Source organism: Rhineura floridana, chromosome 19, assembly GCF_030035675.1.
Source record: "Rhineura floridana isolate rRhiFlo1 chromosome 19, rRhiFlo1.hap2, whole genome shotgun sequence".
NCBI classification, from domain to species: domain Eukaryota; kingdom Metazoa; phylum Chordata; class Lepidosauria; order Squamata; family Rhineuridae; genus Rhineura; species Rhineura floridana.
The window spans coordinates 3,434,045-3,449,636 of NC_084498.1; the positions used below are offsets into that span (position 1 = coordinate 3,434,045).

Sequence of the window (15,592 nt, forward strand, 5' to 3'; positions counted from 1 at the left end):
CAAAAGAACCATCCCTCATTTACAGATTAATAAGACTTCTTAACATTGCAATCAGATGTCCTGGCTTTTCGGGTTACGATGGGATTCAAGAGTTTTCCACATCTCTCTGGCATTTTTACTATTCATAATCAAAGGAATCTGCGCATTACTCACACATTTAATGATGAGGTCTTGTACCGTTTCATCCTTCTCAGTCCAAAGTCTTTGTTCCTCCTGAGAAGCAACTTCTCCTGGTTCCGATCCTGTAATAACTTCTAACAGCTTCTGTTGCTTTAGATGTTTCTTCATGCGAAACTCCCAGAGTTTCCACTCTCTGGGCTTGAGTTTCTCCAGACCTAGCCGCTCCGTCACACTGGCCATCCTGAAGTAAAAGCCTCAACTCTTCACTGACTAAAAACTCTGAAGGTCTCTATTTTAGCTTCCTTGATTCAAACACAATTGCTCCTTTAATTGCTCAAATCTCCATTTGCATGGCTGGGCCCATAACCTGACGGAATTTGCTCTCTATTGAGAGGCGTAGCAAAATTGCGAAGCGCTGCGGAATGGAGAGTATTGAGCGAGCTGTGTGTGTGTGTTTGAATCTTTGCTAAGATTCTACCTTCCCTGCAAATTAGTCAGACAGAGACTTTAAGCTTTAAAATAAGAAACTACTTTATTCTGGAAGTACATGCTTGATAGGAAAGAGTTCTATATCTAGCTTAACTGGCTATGCTGGAGCAAAGAGCACTGGTCCCAGTACTCACCCTCATCCTGGTTGAGAGGAGAGACAGAGAAGATGTCTGCTCCCCTCTCAAGAGAAAGAGAACACAGAGAGAGGCGGGAAGGAACTGAGATCAAACATCCTGTTGCTTATCAGTCTAGCAGGAAGGGAAGAGACAGCAGGATCAAAGGGATAGGTATAGCCTCAACCAGCAAGAGGTCTAGCTCTCTCTAGCTACCCTTATTAACCCCATGCAGCCTCAACCCACCAAGTTGGAGTTGAACCTCATACATTCCAACAATGTGTTTAATCAATGCTTTCTCTTTCTTCCCCATAGCAAGCAGCGTCATAACAAGCTATGGAAGCAGCAGCCTGAAGACAGCCTCCCCCAGAACTCGGACAGTTCCGGTGGGCCAAGCGACTACTTGCTTGACAGCCTTGATGTTGACCTGGACCCTCCTTGCCAGTCCAGCTGCGCAGACCCCCGAGTAAGCCAGGAAGCTGTGGGCTTTCATTATTGCTTCAGACGACTCTCCGATTCCTTGCCTGGGAACAGGGAATCATTTTTCCAGGTGGCGGACCGGGAGAGAGATTTGCTTCTGGAGGAGGCCGATTCGGCAATAACAGGACTGCCTTTTCTGGAGTTCGTCGACAAGTCCGAAGTAGAAAAGCTGAAGGGCAAGGAGAAAGCAGAAGTCTCTGGCCTTGGTGAGAAAACCGCTAAGAGGAATCCCGAGGTCAGTCTCCTGAAGGATGGAGCTGTGCCCAGGCTTGCTGTCCCTGAAGAGCGAAGCCCCGGAGGGGAGGAGAAGCCCACGGAGAGGTGGAAACGGCGCTCGTCTGTGCAGGAGGAGGGCAGGTTGAACGCTGAGAACCTGAACAACAACAACAGCAAGAGGAGCTGCCCTGAGGATTTTGAGGTGTGTATTTGACTGAACTGTGGATCTCGGTTTAGCACATCATTGTGTGTCTATGTGTGGGAGAAAGAAAGAGGGAGACACTGCCTGTCTGTGCTCAGCTCGTATTCCCATAACCAAAGGCAAATCATGGCAGGTACTCTTGTTTGGGGTCCTTCAGGAGGTTGCACCTTAACATCCGGGCTGTTCACCCTCTCCATGCATTCATGTTGTCCCCAAAAGGAGGGGGTGGTATTCAGTGCTAGTCCTACTCAAAGTAGACCCACTGAAGTTAACAGGCATGAGGGTTTAGACCAGGAAAGAGGAACCTTTGGTCCTCCAGACGTTGCTGAACTACAACCCCCATCAGACCTTTCAAACATGGCCAATGGCCAAGGATGATGGGAGTTGCAGTTCAGCAACATCTGGAGGGCCAAAGGTTCCCCACACCTGGTTCAGATTAACAGAGCTCACTACCCCCACCCCCTTTTGTCTTCTGTGGGAATTGAGCAAAACCAGCTCTACCAAATGTATCTAACACACTCTATTGCCAACAACCATTAGTGCACTTCAGAGTTTTGTAGCTCACCTGACGCAGGTTGGTTTGTGCACTGGGCCTCTTCTCCAGACAAACGGATTATGCTCTGTTCCTCAGGTACAAGCTGTGGAAAAGTGTCTGCGTGTAAGAGTAGGAGGGCATGAGAAAGAAAGCTTATTTGCATCCACTCTGATTGAGAATGCAACAGGGACAGAGGCAAAACTGAAAGAGCTGTTTGCGTGACTGTGGCCCTGGAGCAGTGAAAAGACTTTCTCGTGGGGCTTTCTGAATCAGAAGACCCTGCCCCACCCAGCTGCCTGACGGCTCTTTTGTTTTTTGCCCAAGCCAGGTGCAGTGGGAGACCAGCAGCTGAGGAAATCTCCCATAAAGCTGACAAAGGCTGCTATTTCTGTGACCGCAGCTTCACTGAGGAAGCTCTCTGTGGTTTTTGTCTAGTGGGAAGGAGGAAATCCTGACTCAGAGGGAGGAAGTTAGATGCTTTGACGTTGGTTTTCCCCACCACTGTGACCAGCCTGTTTTCAGTAGCTATGCCAGCGAGAGGCCTCTCAGAGAATCGTTCTTTAAAAGAGCAAGTTTCTCCTAATGTCTGTTGCCCTTCTAGTGCTTTGCACCTCTCCTAATAACCAGAGAGGGACAACAGGAAACGTCGTGTTTTCATAGGGAGGACAAAGCTGAAGAATTACGACTTGCTGAGGTGGGCTTGGCTTGTGAACCTGGTTTCCCTGAACAGTTCTCTCTCCAGAGTTCCCTATAGGTGGTGCTATCACCAAGATTTCCACCTCGGATTCATGAAATCAAACCCTCAAACCATGAAAAAGTTATGATAATTTCTTACTAAACTTACATAGCACTTCTAAATTTTGCTAGGTGGTTTGTAATCTTAGATTGCATTTGCCCACACAAGACGTTATGCCCGAGGTAGTTCCCAGAAGGGGAAAGGATTTTGAGACCATCTTAATGTCTTAGAAAGAGCCCTTCAAGGAGTCCCGGACCCAAGTAATAGTCCTGGTCTAATCCAAACACCATGCGAAACGAATGCAACACTTATAGTCAAGACACGTAGGCACCCCACGAAGGCCTTAGTACCTTCCTCCTATAATGCCAAATCCGACCTTACATCCTTGCTCTGGATGAAAATGAGGTGGCTCGATCCAGACGAAGAGGGGTCTCCTCAGAAAACAGGAGTATATTCAACTCACCCACCTTATCCCCTCAAGCCAATATTATTGAATGTCAGTAGACTTGACCCAATTTTGGAGGTAATTGCTTCATTTGAGGCAGATTCTGGGTCCATATGTTGTCCAGCTGTAAGGGAAAACACATCGCCTATTCATCCAGATCCAGTCTGACAAATAGTTGGTCACCTTAACTCCTATCTATTGTTTCTATCATGGAACATTTCAGGATGGAAGAGTAAAGCTTCAGACCTGGCTTTTTTGAAGTATATAAAAAAATACGACATTATCGTTCTCCAAGAGACTTGGCTGGGGGAAGGCCCAGACTTAAATGGTTTTACAACCTACTCACTCGAAGCCACTCCTAGTTCTAAGGGGGGTCGCTCCAAGGGTGGTTTGTCCATCCTCATCTCTACTAACTTACAAGCTTCTATCATCAAACCCGACCCTCTGGAAAAATTGGCAATATCCTTGGTCATTAAATTCGATTGGGCATGTCTACTGCTTGTTAACGTTTATTCTGCTCCCTGTCACAAGAAAATATCAGTGAAGGCTCTCACGATAAAATTAGAAGAATATGTTGACAAATTAATAACTTCATACCCTGAAGCTCTGATGGTCTTAGCGGGGGACTTAAATGCCAGAATAGGTCCGAGTGACGAGGTTCTTTTCTCGCGCTTCAGAGAGACACAGCCGTCAAATGAGCTCCCCTTGGGTATACCAGATAGATACTCGAAAGACAGAGGCTATAATTATGCCGGCTTATGCCTTATGCAGATGTTGAATAACACGAACTTGGTCTTGGCTAATGGTCGCGCAACAGGAGATAGCTATGGCGAATTTACGTTCTTATCGGGCGTCGGAACATCGACCATTGACTATTTTGCGGTTCCTTACGACCTATATCATGCAGTTTTATTGTGTACAGTTGATAATCGCCCTGAAAGTGATCATCTTCCTTTAGCCCTCTATCTGCACTGTGGCAATCATCCAGCGCACCTCAAACAGGAACTAACTCTGAACGAAGAGTTCGAACTACGTTCAACCCGCATTAAGTGGTCGTGTGGGTTAGACAAGGACTTGAAAGGCACACTAAACTTGGATAGATGTCTTGATCTTCGCAAGGCTATAACAACTGCGACTTCTCTGAAAGTTGCCCTCGAGTCCTTTCACCAACTGATCTCGGCTCTACAGAATGATTTAATTCCTAAACCACGGAGCAAAACTTCTTTCCCTGGTTGTAAATCTAAAACCTGGTTTGACCAGGAATGTGTTGATTTAAAAAAACGGATTCTTGCAAAATATAAAATATACAGAGAAAAAAATGCTCAGTCCCTGCTTACAGAATGCCTGGAACTGAAGAAATCCTACAAGCACTTAATAGCAAGGAAAAAAACTCTAGCCCAAAAGGAAAGCTGGCAGTGTCTGTTAGAAGCCTCCAGACTAAAGAACTCAGGCACTTTTTGGAAACTGGTGGCCAGAGGATGGCCTGAATCGTCAATTAACTTGGACTATTATATCTCAGCCAACACCTGGGAATCTCACTTTAGAAAAATATACGCCTGCGAACAGTCAAGGCACCAAAGGCCTAATTTTGATATACATGAATACCCAGAGTGGCCACCAGTCACTGTGAGGGAAGTTTCCAACCTTATTGACAATCTTAAGGCGGGTAAGGCCCCAGGGGCTGATAACATACCTGCGGAGGTATTTAAATCCAATGTAGATTGGTGGGCACCAACTCTCGCCTCTCTATTCACAATCATCGACCGCTCGGCCTGTATTCCGGAGGACTGGAGTCTCGCCATAATGATTCCTATTTATAAAAAAGGTTCACGATCTGACCCGTCCAACTATAGACCCATCAGCCTCCTTAACATCGTCAGCAAGCTGTATGCTTGCCACTTATTTGAGAAACTGCTAGTCTGGTTAGAACAAGACTGTATCCTGGCCGATGAACAGGCAGGCTTTAGAGCGGACCGCTCGACTATGGACCATGGCTTAGTACGCCAGCACTTGGCAGAAAAATACATGACTAAGACAGGGGGAGCCCTGTACTCGGCCTTTATAGACCTCAAATCAGCGTTCGACCTTATTCCTAGAGACAGGCTCTGGGTGAAGCTTGAGTCCATTAGTATTGATAGGCGTCTTCTCCTACTTGTCCGCAGTTTATATGATAATAGCTATGTTCGAATAAGATGTAACAGCGCGGGTCAGTTATCTAATCCAATTTCTACCTTTAGGGGAGTCAAGCAAGGATGCATTCTAGCCCCCACCTTGTTTACCTTTTATATCAACTCCCTGGTTAAAAACCTGACTCTGGCCCGCTTTCACCAGCCTAGATTGGCCCAGAGACCTCTATCCATCCTCCTGTACGCTGGCGATGTAGTTCTCTTATCACTAACATACATTGGGTTAAGACGGTTGTTAAGTACCTTCGCTTGTTACTGAAAAAAAGAACTCTTAACAATTAATTATGACAAGTCGAAGGCCTTAGTCTTTTCCAGAAAAAGAGTTAGGCATCGCTGGCAGATGAATGGGCATCCAATAGATCAGGTAGCTTCCTTTAAGTATCTTGGAATAATATTTCATTCGTCTGGATCGTGGCGACCCCAAGCAAAGAGAGCCATTGTAACTGCTCAGAAAAGCACAAAGGCGCTTCTTTCCTTTGCCTATTCCAGAGGGGGCCAATACGTTCCATCAGCGCTCCAGATTTTCGCTGCCAAAGTTCTTGCCCAGCTGCTCTATGGGTCACAAATATGTGCCTACGACATTTACGACCCTTTGAAATTTGTCCAAACAAAATTCCTTCGATCCATATTTAGTATCCCGGCTTGCATACCCAATACCATTGTGCGATTAGAAGCTGGGGTTACTAAAATAGAAACTCGTATTTGGACGTCTAGAATAAAATTCTGGTTAAAAATGATGTTTGCTCCTGTGGGATTGGCACCTCTTACGCTCCTTGATGCTTTCCAGTCAAAGTGGAAACGATCATTAAACTTGAAATTATTAACCTTAGGCTTCTCCACCTCCGCTATTCTCACTTTAGGCCACACCAGAGCAAAAGCAAGTATCCTCCAAAGAATTTTGGATATAGATTTCCAAAATCATTTAGCTCTGGCAGCATTTTATCCTGACCTTAATTTTTTATTTATTTATTTATTTTATTTGTTTCATTTTTAAACTGCCCATAGCGAGTAGCTCTCTGGGTGGTGAACAAAATTTTAATTCTAGGCCATTTGCCCCTGCTTACTATCTGGCTTCCCTGACCATCCCTAAGTATAGGAAAGCCTTCACACGTGCCAAGTTTAATATCTTACCCTCGGCACTTTTGGACGGTAGATTTTAAAAAATCCCATACGCTGAGCGGTTGTGTCCGTGTGATGGAGGGGAAGTTGAGTCTGTGGGTCACGTTTATTGCACTGCACGTTCTGCCGTGATCTTCGCTCTGTTTTAATTATCCCTGTTTTACAAAATATACCTGGTAAGGATGAGATGTTTTATGTGAAATTTCTTTTATCTGACCATTCTCCGCAAACGTCACCTAAGGTAGCCAGCTTTTGTGCTGCTGCCATACGCTGCAGAAGGAAGCTCACAAATGAGTAACTTACTCAAGATCTATACTGGTTTTAAATTGAACTTCTCTGGGCATTGCTGTTTGGTTTGTGGTGGAAGGATGTTTAGTTGAATTCTCGAATCTTTTTATCTCTTTGTACTTTGTACTTTTATCCTGTATTACTTGAATGATGGTCTGCGACCGTAATAAATATGATTGATTGATTGACGTTATGCCGGTGTTATTCCTGCTGTCCTAAGGAGTCTTAACAGAGCATGGCTGACTTAGGCTGTATTGTGGGTCCAAGGCAAGAGTGGGGCTGGAACCCTTCCAGTCCCCCACATTCCAGGTCCCAAGAAAGTCTCCTCTTGGCCACAGTGCTTCTTTAGCTTTCCATAAACTCCTTATAGTGAATTTGGCTTTCCTGGTTCTGGAAGTTTGTTTTTGATGTGGAGAAAAAACCCTCGTGGGATTGGGGAACCTTTTTGGCCTGGGGGGCCAGAACTTTATCTCCCCACGCCTTGGCCAACTTTGACAGGTGGGCAGGACTCCCCACCTGTCAATCAACTGACATCCTATTGGCATCAGATGATTCAGAGGCGGGTTGTCCCGCCCCCTTGTCAAAGTTGGCCCTCAGAGGTAGCGGGAGATACTGCCCAAGCGGGATTGAACTTCCTCTGCATCAGCTGATGGGGGGAGGATTCAATTCTGCTTTCCGTAGAGTTCAGGCACACCAGGCAGTTCCCAGAAGGACTCAGTCCTGCTTTTTTCTTTTCTGTAGGGCTTGGAAACTGACCAGCAGATTGAATTCACTGCTGATGCCTCTGGGGTGTTCAATCCTGCTTTCTGCAGGGTTCAGGCATGGCAGCCCGCTCTCCCCAGGAGCTTGCTGGTGTACCTGAAATGCACAGCATGACACATCAGCTGATGCGCAAGGAGCTCAGTTCTGCTTTCTGCAGCTGCATCTCTGCCTTCCCCTCAGCTGATGTCAGATGTGAGGCAGGTGGGTGTGTTTTGGGGAAAAGTGCCAAATCAGGAGACCTGGCAGGGCCAATGTGTGGCCTGCAGGCCAGAGGGTCACCACCCCTGAGGGCCACCCTGACACTTTGGGCTTTTAGGTTCAATGTTGTGGGGAATCTCTTTTCTAAATGTGTGGCTTGCTTTGAGGTCCTGAACTTCACCCGATTCTGCCTTTAACAGTGTAAGAAGAGCCCCTGTGAATCCAGCCAAGAGCCCTCCCTGTCCAGGAGACCTGTCAAGTCCCAGTGGGGGAGGGGTAGGCATGTGACCCGGCTGATGGGTTATCGGCTGTGGGTTATGCTGGGTTAGCGATCTTGCATGCTTCATCTAGCCTAGCATCCGGTTTTCAAGAGCAGCCAATCGGATGCCCCTGAAAAGTCCAACAGCAGGGTGAGCAGGCCACAGCTCTCCCGTTTGCTTGCTTTTCCCTCCAGCGTCTGGTAGTCCAGAGGTATATTGCCTCTGACCTTAGAGGATTTGAATTAGCTAATGGCCCACCTGTGATCGAGCAAAGGCTTTTAATATTATTTTAACACAAGTGCGTACAGGCGGGCCCCGCTTATACGGCAGGTTCTGTTCCGGACTGCCGCCGTAAAGTGGAAATCACCGTAAAGCGGAACCCATTGACGATAATGGGGCGCGTTGCGTGAAAATGACGTCAAAATGGCGCGCGACATTAAAAAAATGCCGTAAAAGTGGAACAAGCGCCTTAATGCGGGGACTTTCCCTAATTGAAAGCTGCCGCATTAGCAAATTGCTGTAAAGCGAAGCGCTGTAGAGCGGGGCCCTACTGTATAAAAATTGGAGGCAACAAGCACCATCACTATGGAGGCCATCCTTTGGGTGTGAGAAGAGGGTTGGGAAGATTGCCTCTTCTGAAGCGAGCCAAAACAAAAAATTATGCTTTTCCCCTTTACAACTCCCCTGCCCCAATGTAGATTTGATTAAGATAGATTAATTTGCCACCCTGGGCTCCTGCTGGGAAGAAGGGTGGGATATAAATCAAATACAGTAGGGCCCCACTCACACGGCAGGTTACATTCCAGCCCCCCGCTGTAAAGCGAAAACTGCTGTAAAGTGGAACTCATTGAATGGAATGGCGCGCGATGCCCAAAAACCACCATAAAAGCGGAACAAGGGCCGTATGAGTGGGGCTTTAGTCTTAATTGCATCTAATTGAGACCGCTGCATTAGCGAAACGCTGTAAAGCAGGGCCCTACTGTAATGAATAAATGAATAAAATAAACTGGATGCAATTAATTAATTTCTCTAATCAGCTGGCAGACGTGCTAAATAGCCACTGACAGACTTTTCTGCTTTCACATTTCCGTTTTATTTTTTAATACCCTCTTGTGTCCCCTTCAGCATGACGCCATCTTTGGGATCCTCAACAAAGTGAAGCCTCCCTACAAGTCTTGTGCTGACTGTATGTATGCCACGGCTGACGCCTCGGCCGAAGCTTTTGGAGATTCGCGTGAGAACCTACATCCGGTCTCTCCGTGTCACAGCTCTGCAGTCTGCACACAGCCCTCGTTCCTTTCACACAGGACTCCTACGTTTTTGGAGCAGGCGTTCTGTGAGTCTTCCCCGAAAGAAATTCGTAGAGCAAAAACAAACAGCTTGCCTTCGATGCTGGTGGGGAGTGACTTGTCGGGTATCGATAAATCTGCCGACGGTTGGCCCTGCAGCGCTCCTGAGAAGCCCACAGATATACCAAAGCTACCAGTTGGAGCCTTGCTTGGCTTGAGGAATTCTCTCTGCGAGAGGAGCCCTGTCCTCAACGATGGGCTGAAAGAGGACTGTTCACAAAAAAAAGACACTCGGCAGACCAAGGACCTGAAGTACTTGCTGTTCAGTAAGGATTTAGAAAAACCAGCCACCAACAGCTACTTGATGCAGCACCAGGAGTCCCTTCTGCAGCTTCAAAAAGCTGGCTTGGTTCGGAAGCACACGAAAGAGCTGGAGCGGCTCAAGGGCCTGCCACTCGAAACTCCCGTGCAAGCGAGGGAGTGTCCTGGGGCCCTGACAGACACAACCATTCCGGAGGAACCCCAAGAGCTGGTGGCCCAACAAGATCAACTGCCTCTTCCGGGACCGTCACCTTCCAGACCTGAAGACGTGGAAAATTACGCTGAGAAGCTGCAGAAAACTCCTCTTGTTGGAATGTCTCAGAAGACCTCCACGCCCATCCTATGCAGGATGGACCACACAAGCAGCTTCACAAAAGACTTCCTCAAGACCATCTGCTACACGCCGTCGTCATCTAGGAGCTCCAACCTGACGCGGAGCTCTAGCAGTGACAGCATCCACAGCGTGCGTGGGAAGCCCGGCCTGGTGAAGCAGCGGACCCAGGAAATTGAAACCAGGCTACGCCTGGCCGGGTTGACCGTCTCGTCCCCTCTGAAGCGCTCAAACTCTCTTGCCAAGTTGGGGAGCCTCAACCTGTCCTCAGAGGACCTAACGAGTGATGCAGACCTGTCTGCGTTGGCAGACTCGAGAGAGACCAAATCGAGTGAGTCTTCAGTGGTGCGCTGCGACTTCCACCCCTCTCTGAAGGCCAAAGAACTGGGATCGAGGCCACTGGCGAAAGCCAGTCTGGTGAAGCTGAAGGGCCTGCCATGGATGGGGGAAAGCTGACACACTTGTAAACTTTTTAAAAAAAACTTGTTACTTTTATACTTGTCTGTACTAAATGCAGTTTTATCATCTTGAAAAAGAAAGAGGACGTTCTCTTCCGCCCCCCGCCTTTCTCATGTGGTGCCACAAGCAGAGGGGCGAAAAGGGGGAGACTCTTGACAGCAGTGAACAGCCCAATAAAAGAAGGCCCCTGTAGCCTTCCAGCCCAGGAGGCAACGGCATGTGCAGCATGGCCTCTTCGTTCCTCTTACGCTGCCACTCTGCCACCCTTCTCCCTGCATGCTGAGAAAAGCGACTCTTTCTCACAGGAAGTGCCGAGTTTTTCCTTGCAGCTCAAGTTGAGCACAGTTCTTAGTTCAAAGAGGCACTTGTAGAAAGAGCCTGAGAGAGCAACATAAACATGCTACCTCCGTACTTTTGTGTATTTATAGGTGGGGATTTTTTTAAAAAAATGCTCTGAAACAGATTATTCTCATTTTAAACAGTTATAGTTAATTCATGATCCTAGTTACTGAGGTTCAGTTTCATTGCTTCCATCAATGGTTTTTCTGTGCCAGATTTACTCTTCTGGTTGAACTAGTGTCAAGTTGTTTCCTGTGATGTGCATTGATCATCTGACGTTCCGTGGCACCTTACACTGGGTTATAATGGAGAGAGAACTTATCTATCATGTGGTTTTGCTGATGCGGTCCATAGCCATTCCACCAATACTGATGGGATGGCAACCAGGAGCCCCTGCTTGAAATATGCGGAGATGAATTCAGTGTCACAGACTTCTGAGTCTGAAGCTCATCATAAAGCCCTTGAGGTAGCACAGGGATGGGGGACCTGTGGCCCTCCAGATGTTGCACTGTTACTCCCACCATCCTAACCACTGGCTGTTGCTGAAGGGAGTTGTAGTCCAACAACATCTGGAGGGCCACTGGTTTCCCAAACCTCAAATAACATGTTGCTGATCACACAATAAATAATCGGATGGCATTGGAGAGATTTGGGTTTGTTTTGGTTTTTTCCTGTTTACCTGCATTTGAAATTTAGGGGGAGTTGGTGCAGAATTGGTTTTCCCCCATCCGTTTTAGTTTTCTTGTTAAAAATAAATGGTGTGCTTTCTTCAACTTGCCTCGGTAAGAAGCAAGCTGTGGGCTTCCTCAGGAACAGAAAGTGGCCTCTGCCAAGCTCCAGAGCTGTTTGTGGGTCTATGCTTCGTGCAGCACCATCCACGTGTCGTCAGTGGTAGTTTTTCCATTTGTTTCATTACTTAGGTGCCATGTTGGGGTGAGGAACAAGGGGAGACTTCTTGGCTCTTTAACTGGGCACGCGTCTTGCTGGCTGTGCAATGGGTCAAAAGTTGTTTTCATCATTTGTCTGTTCTTGCTGCTGGTCCTGCTGAGAGAGGCTGGGATCTCTTTGGGGCTTAAAGGCCGAATGTTTCTGAACACTGCAAGGGGAGCCATGCAACAAGTGCGGTGGTGTGGACTCTCCTCCATAGTTGTCAATGTAATCTGAAAGCCCAGGAAAGAAGATTGTACTTGGAACACACCTGTTCCCACACTGAGGTCCCCCAGCTGGAATGGGGTGCCAAGAGGACAGAAGTGTAGCCCTTCCTATGGAAATTCTCAGGTGGACCCTTTCCTGGTAAGCAACACATCACACACAGTGTTCTGGTCACAGGTCAGACGTGAGTGTTGAGGGGGTCTCGGAGAACTTCCAGCATCCGTTCCAAGGCCTCGCACAAATACAAGTTTAGGGCAAACAGAATATTCTGTGGCCCAGCCCAGTAGCCAATCCAGGGGCCAAGGGGCAATTGTCTCATGTCTGGATTGGTGGGCAGATGCTACTGATGAACACAGCATCAGGCTTGCAATCTGCTGCTTTTCACATCTCATTTGAACTGGTAGATGTTTAGGACAGCCAGTGGGGTCAGAGAAGGGGTCGCGGGACCACTGCCTGGGGCCCTTGTGACAACTACAAACAGTTCTGGAAACCAGTATTCCGCCTCTTCTCTTTTGAAGTTGGACACAGAGTTTCCATTTGCACTGGCAGTGTCGCCTGGTCAGGTCAGTGGAACGTCGGGTCCTTTCTTCCTTTGCCTTTTGACATGGTACAAATTTCCATTGCTGGCTCAGAAGCACCTCAGAGAAAGCGTTTCTGCTTTGGGTTGAGACAGTTCCCTTATCAGCAGCGCCCTTGAGAGTAAGATGTTGGGCTCAAATTTCTGTACTCCTTTGCCTGTTGGGTGAGTAAAGTGTGAAGGCCGAACTGACAAGTCAGGCAAGATGCCAGCTGTTAGAGCCCTTTCCCCAAGGGCTGTAGGCCAAAAATCTGGTTCTTTGCTTGGAAGTAGAAGCTTTGGAGAGACAAAGAGGTTTTGTTGTACTCTGATAACAGTAGTTGAACATGGCTTTTGCTATCCCAGATTTGGATAGTGCACATCTGTGGCTATCTAATGTCAAATATTAAATGTGAAATATTCACTCCTACAGTGTCAGCCATGTTCCTCTGGACCCCTTTGGTCAGTGCTTTGGGAAGAAAGTCACAGTACTGTATTTGAAGCCAAATTTGAGTCATCTGTACTGCACTGATTTTGATGTCATGATGGAAGTTTAAACTCTGAAGTGCTTAAAGTATAATCTGTGCTTGTCTTCATTGCCTTTGGGAATTTCATGTACCTAAGTAGTTGTTTTCAGAAAATATTTTTATGTTGTCAGGAAATGGGCTATTTTGGGGTAGCCAATGTGGTGCCTTCCAGGATGTTGGATTCCAATTCCAATTCCTGACCGTTGGCCATACTGATTGGGGCCGATAGGAACTGTACTCCAACAGCATATGGAGGGCACTATGTTGGCTACCCCCAGGCATTTTATCTCTGAAAGATTTTTTTAAAAAAAATAAATAAATAATGGAGCAAAGACTTCTCTTCATCACTATAGGAAAATATAGAACCCCTTGCCTCATCAATAAATTCTGGATCAGTTTCAGAATGTTTATCTGAGCTGTGCTCAGCATATTTCATTTGCAATTCACAAATCCTCAAAAACCTGTGAGTGGTGGGGGTTTTTTTCCATGGAAGAAGGGTCTTTGTTTCTGGTGTGTCTGGTGACTACCACATTCATTGCAGAGTAAACCTGTTGATGACCATCCCTCCTGTTACCTCTGGCTTCATTAATCTGAGGACTGTTGATTTGCGCAACACTGTTTCATGCCTACCATGTTAAAGTACTGTAGAGAATATTTTTCAGGGGTCAAGACTCCTGAAAAAGTGTGTATTGTTAAATGCATTTAGTTTTTAGTGTTTCTGTCTTATTTGCCCCCCTCCTCCCTCTCCCCCACCCCCGCTGAAAGCCAACATAAATATTTGATTGTCACACATGGTTTCTGCAGAAGCTGTCACCTGGGGGATCTCTCAGTTTTGCCTTCTGGCTTTCCCATCCAGTATACCGTGTGAGAGGTGATATAAAAAGGTGATATAAAAAGGTGGTTGTAGCCCTACTTCTCTCTTCCACCTCCCCCCCCTTTTCCCCATGCCCACCCTGACTTCCAGCTCTGCCACCCTGTGTCTCTACAGCCCCAATCAGCTTGGAGTAGAGAGAGCAACAGAGGGAGGGGGGCAGGGAGTCAACTAGCCCCTCTCTCCTGTGCTCTGTCCTCCGTTGGCCCACTGGCCATTTATTTCTTTTGAGGCATTGCTGTGCCACTTTTGAACCATGTTTCCACATCGCTACAGACCACTGCAACCTCTCTCAGCTACTGAGCAAGAAGGCGTTCCGCTTCCGCCACCAAGTTTCCTGGTCATTGCTAGGGTGGATGGGTGAATGTTGATTTGACAGGCTGCTGGTTGAGCAGTGGTTTCCCTTACAAATGTGGCCATTTTATTGTTCAACTGGCTCCCTCCTTCCCTCCCTGTGCACATATTACATTTTTGGAGATACTTGTCTACTGACTGTACTCCTGCATAGCGCATCAGGAGCCATAGTTTAATTGTAATGTTTACTTGCAATATACGGAATGAAAACTTGCAGCAATATACGTTCCCTAGAGCATTTAAAGTCTGCCTAATGCATTTCCCTGGGGAAGAAGAGTACAGCACAGTTTGGGCACAAAAAAACCTTTAAACCAAACATAAAGAAGTTGTAGTGAAGAGTTCTGTTTTCTCCTTTCTCTAGTGTTATCCTTGAACTTCTGACAGACTTGACTGATACAAGGGCCACTCCTGTGGTCTTTTTTAAAATCCCCTCGCAATGGCTCCTTCTAAGGAGTTAATTTTTTAAGAACTGATTTTTGTGGGGTAAATTGTTTCAGGAGGAAAGACTGCTATATTTGATTTTCCCTCCCTGTTCAATCAGAGGCCCAACCTTGCTTATTGTATCTCAGGTCTCCATTGTCGTTTTTTTTTTAAATACACACACGCACATTTCTAAGCCAGTGGCAAGCACCCTCTAGCCATTTCAAATTTTTTTTTAATCCCAAGAAAGTTGCTAGTTTGTTTGGACTGATGCATGAAATGGTAGCTGGTTTATTTTCCTCCATGTCTTGGCATTTATTTTATTTTACTCTTTTTTTTTAATAGAGTGCCTTGCAGATAGTTTACAAATACTGTGTATTTATGTGAAATTCTTAGTAACTTTCGTGTTTGTGGTGCCAGTATGACTCTGTATATCATACTTTTGGTATGCATCATGCTTTCATACCTGAATTATTTTGTCATTTGGAATGGCTAAGTAATGCTACTTGAGAAAACGGTTTTGAGTTAAATATTTTAAAAAACATTTTAAGCTCTTGTACAGACCTTCTTTCCACACACGTTGCACAATTGCTGGATTAATCTATGCAGCTCCAAAAGCTGACGGGTTCCACTGGGCATCTCAAAGGTGGAAGAACTCCCTTCCCCACCAGGAGCCTGGGCCCCCTGCCAAAGTGTGCCCCAGCCTAAAATCTGGAACGTACGAACGGTCATCTTTTAGTTCCAACTTATCCCCTTTGTGGATGTTTTAAAATAGGCAGCGCCATTTTGGTTCTTGTTGCTTATTCCGTTTTGTGCTGCCAATA

General features: G+C 46.5%; 1 protein-coding gene across 2 annotated transcripts in view; it reads left to right on the forward strand.

The window, feature by feature from the left end:
- Nucleotides 1-14,943, forward strand: part of SSH1 (slingshot protein phosphatase 1) — a 77,015-nt gene extending 62,072 nt beyond the window's left edge. For both annotated transcript variants that reach the window (XM_061602435.1, XM_061602436.1), the window contains 2 exons: nt 1,038-1,620; nt 9,275-14,943. In XM_061602435.1, coding sequence (XP_061458419.1) covers nt 1,038-1,620; nt 9,275-10,546 — 1,855 coding nt within the window. In that variant the 3' untranslated portion in view covers nt 10,547-14,943. The remainder of the gene's footprint in view (nt 1-1,037; nt 1,621-9,274) is intronic.
- Nucleotides 14,944-15,592: the final 649 nt, after the last annotated feature.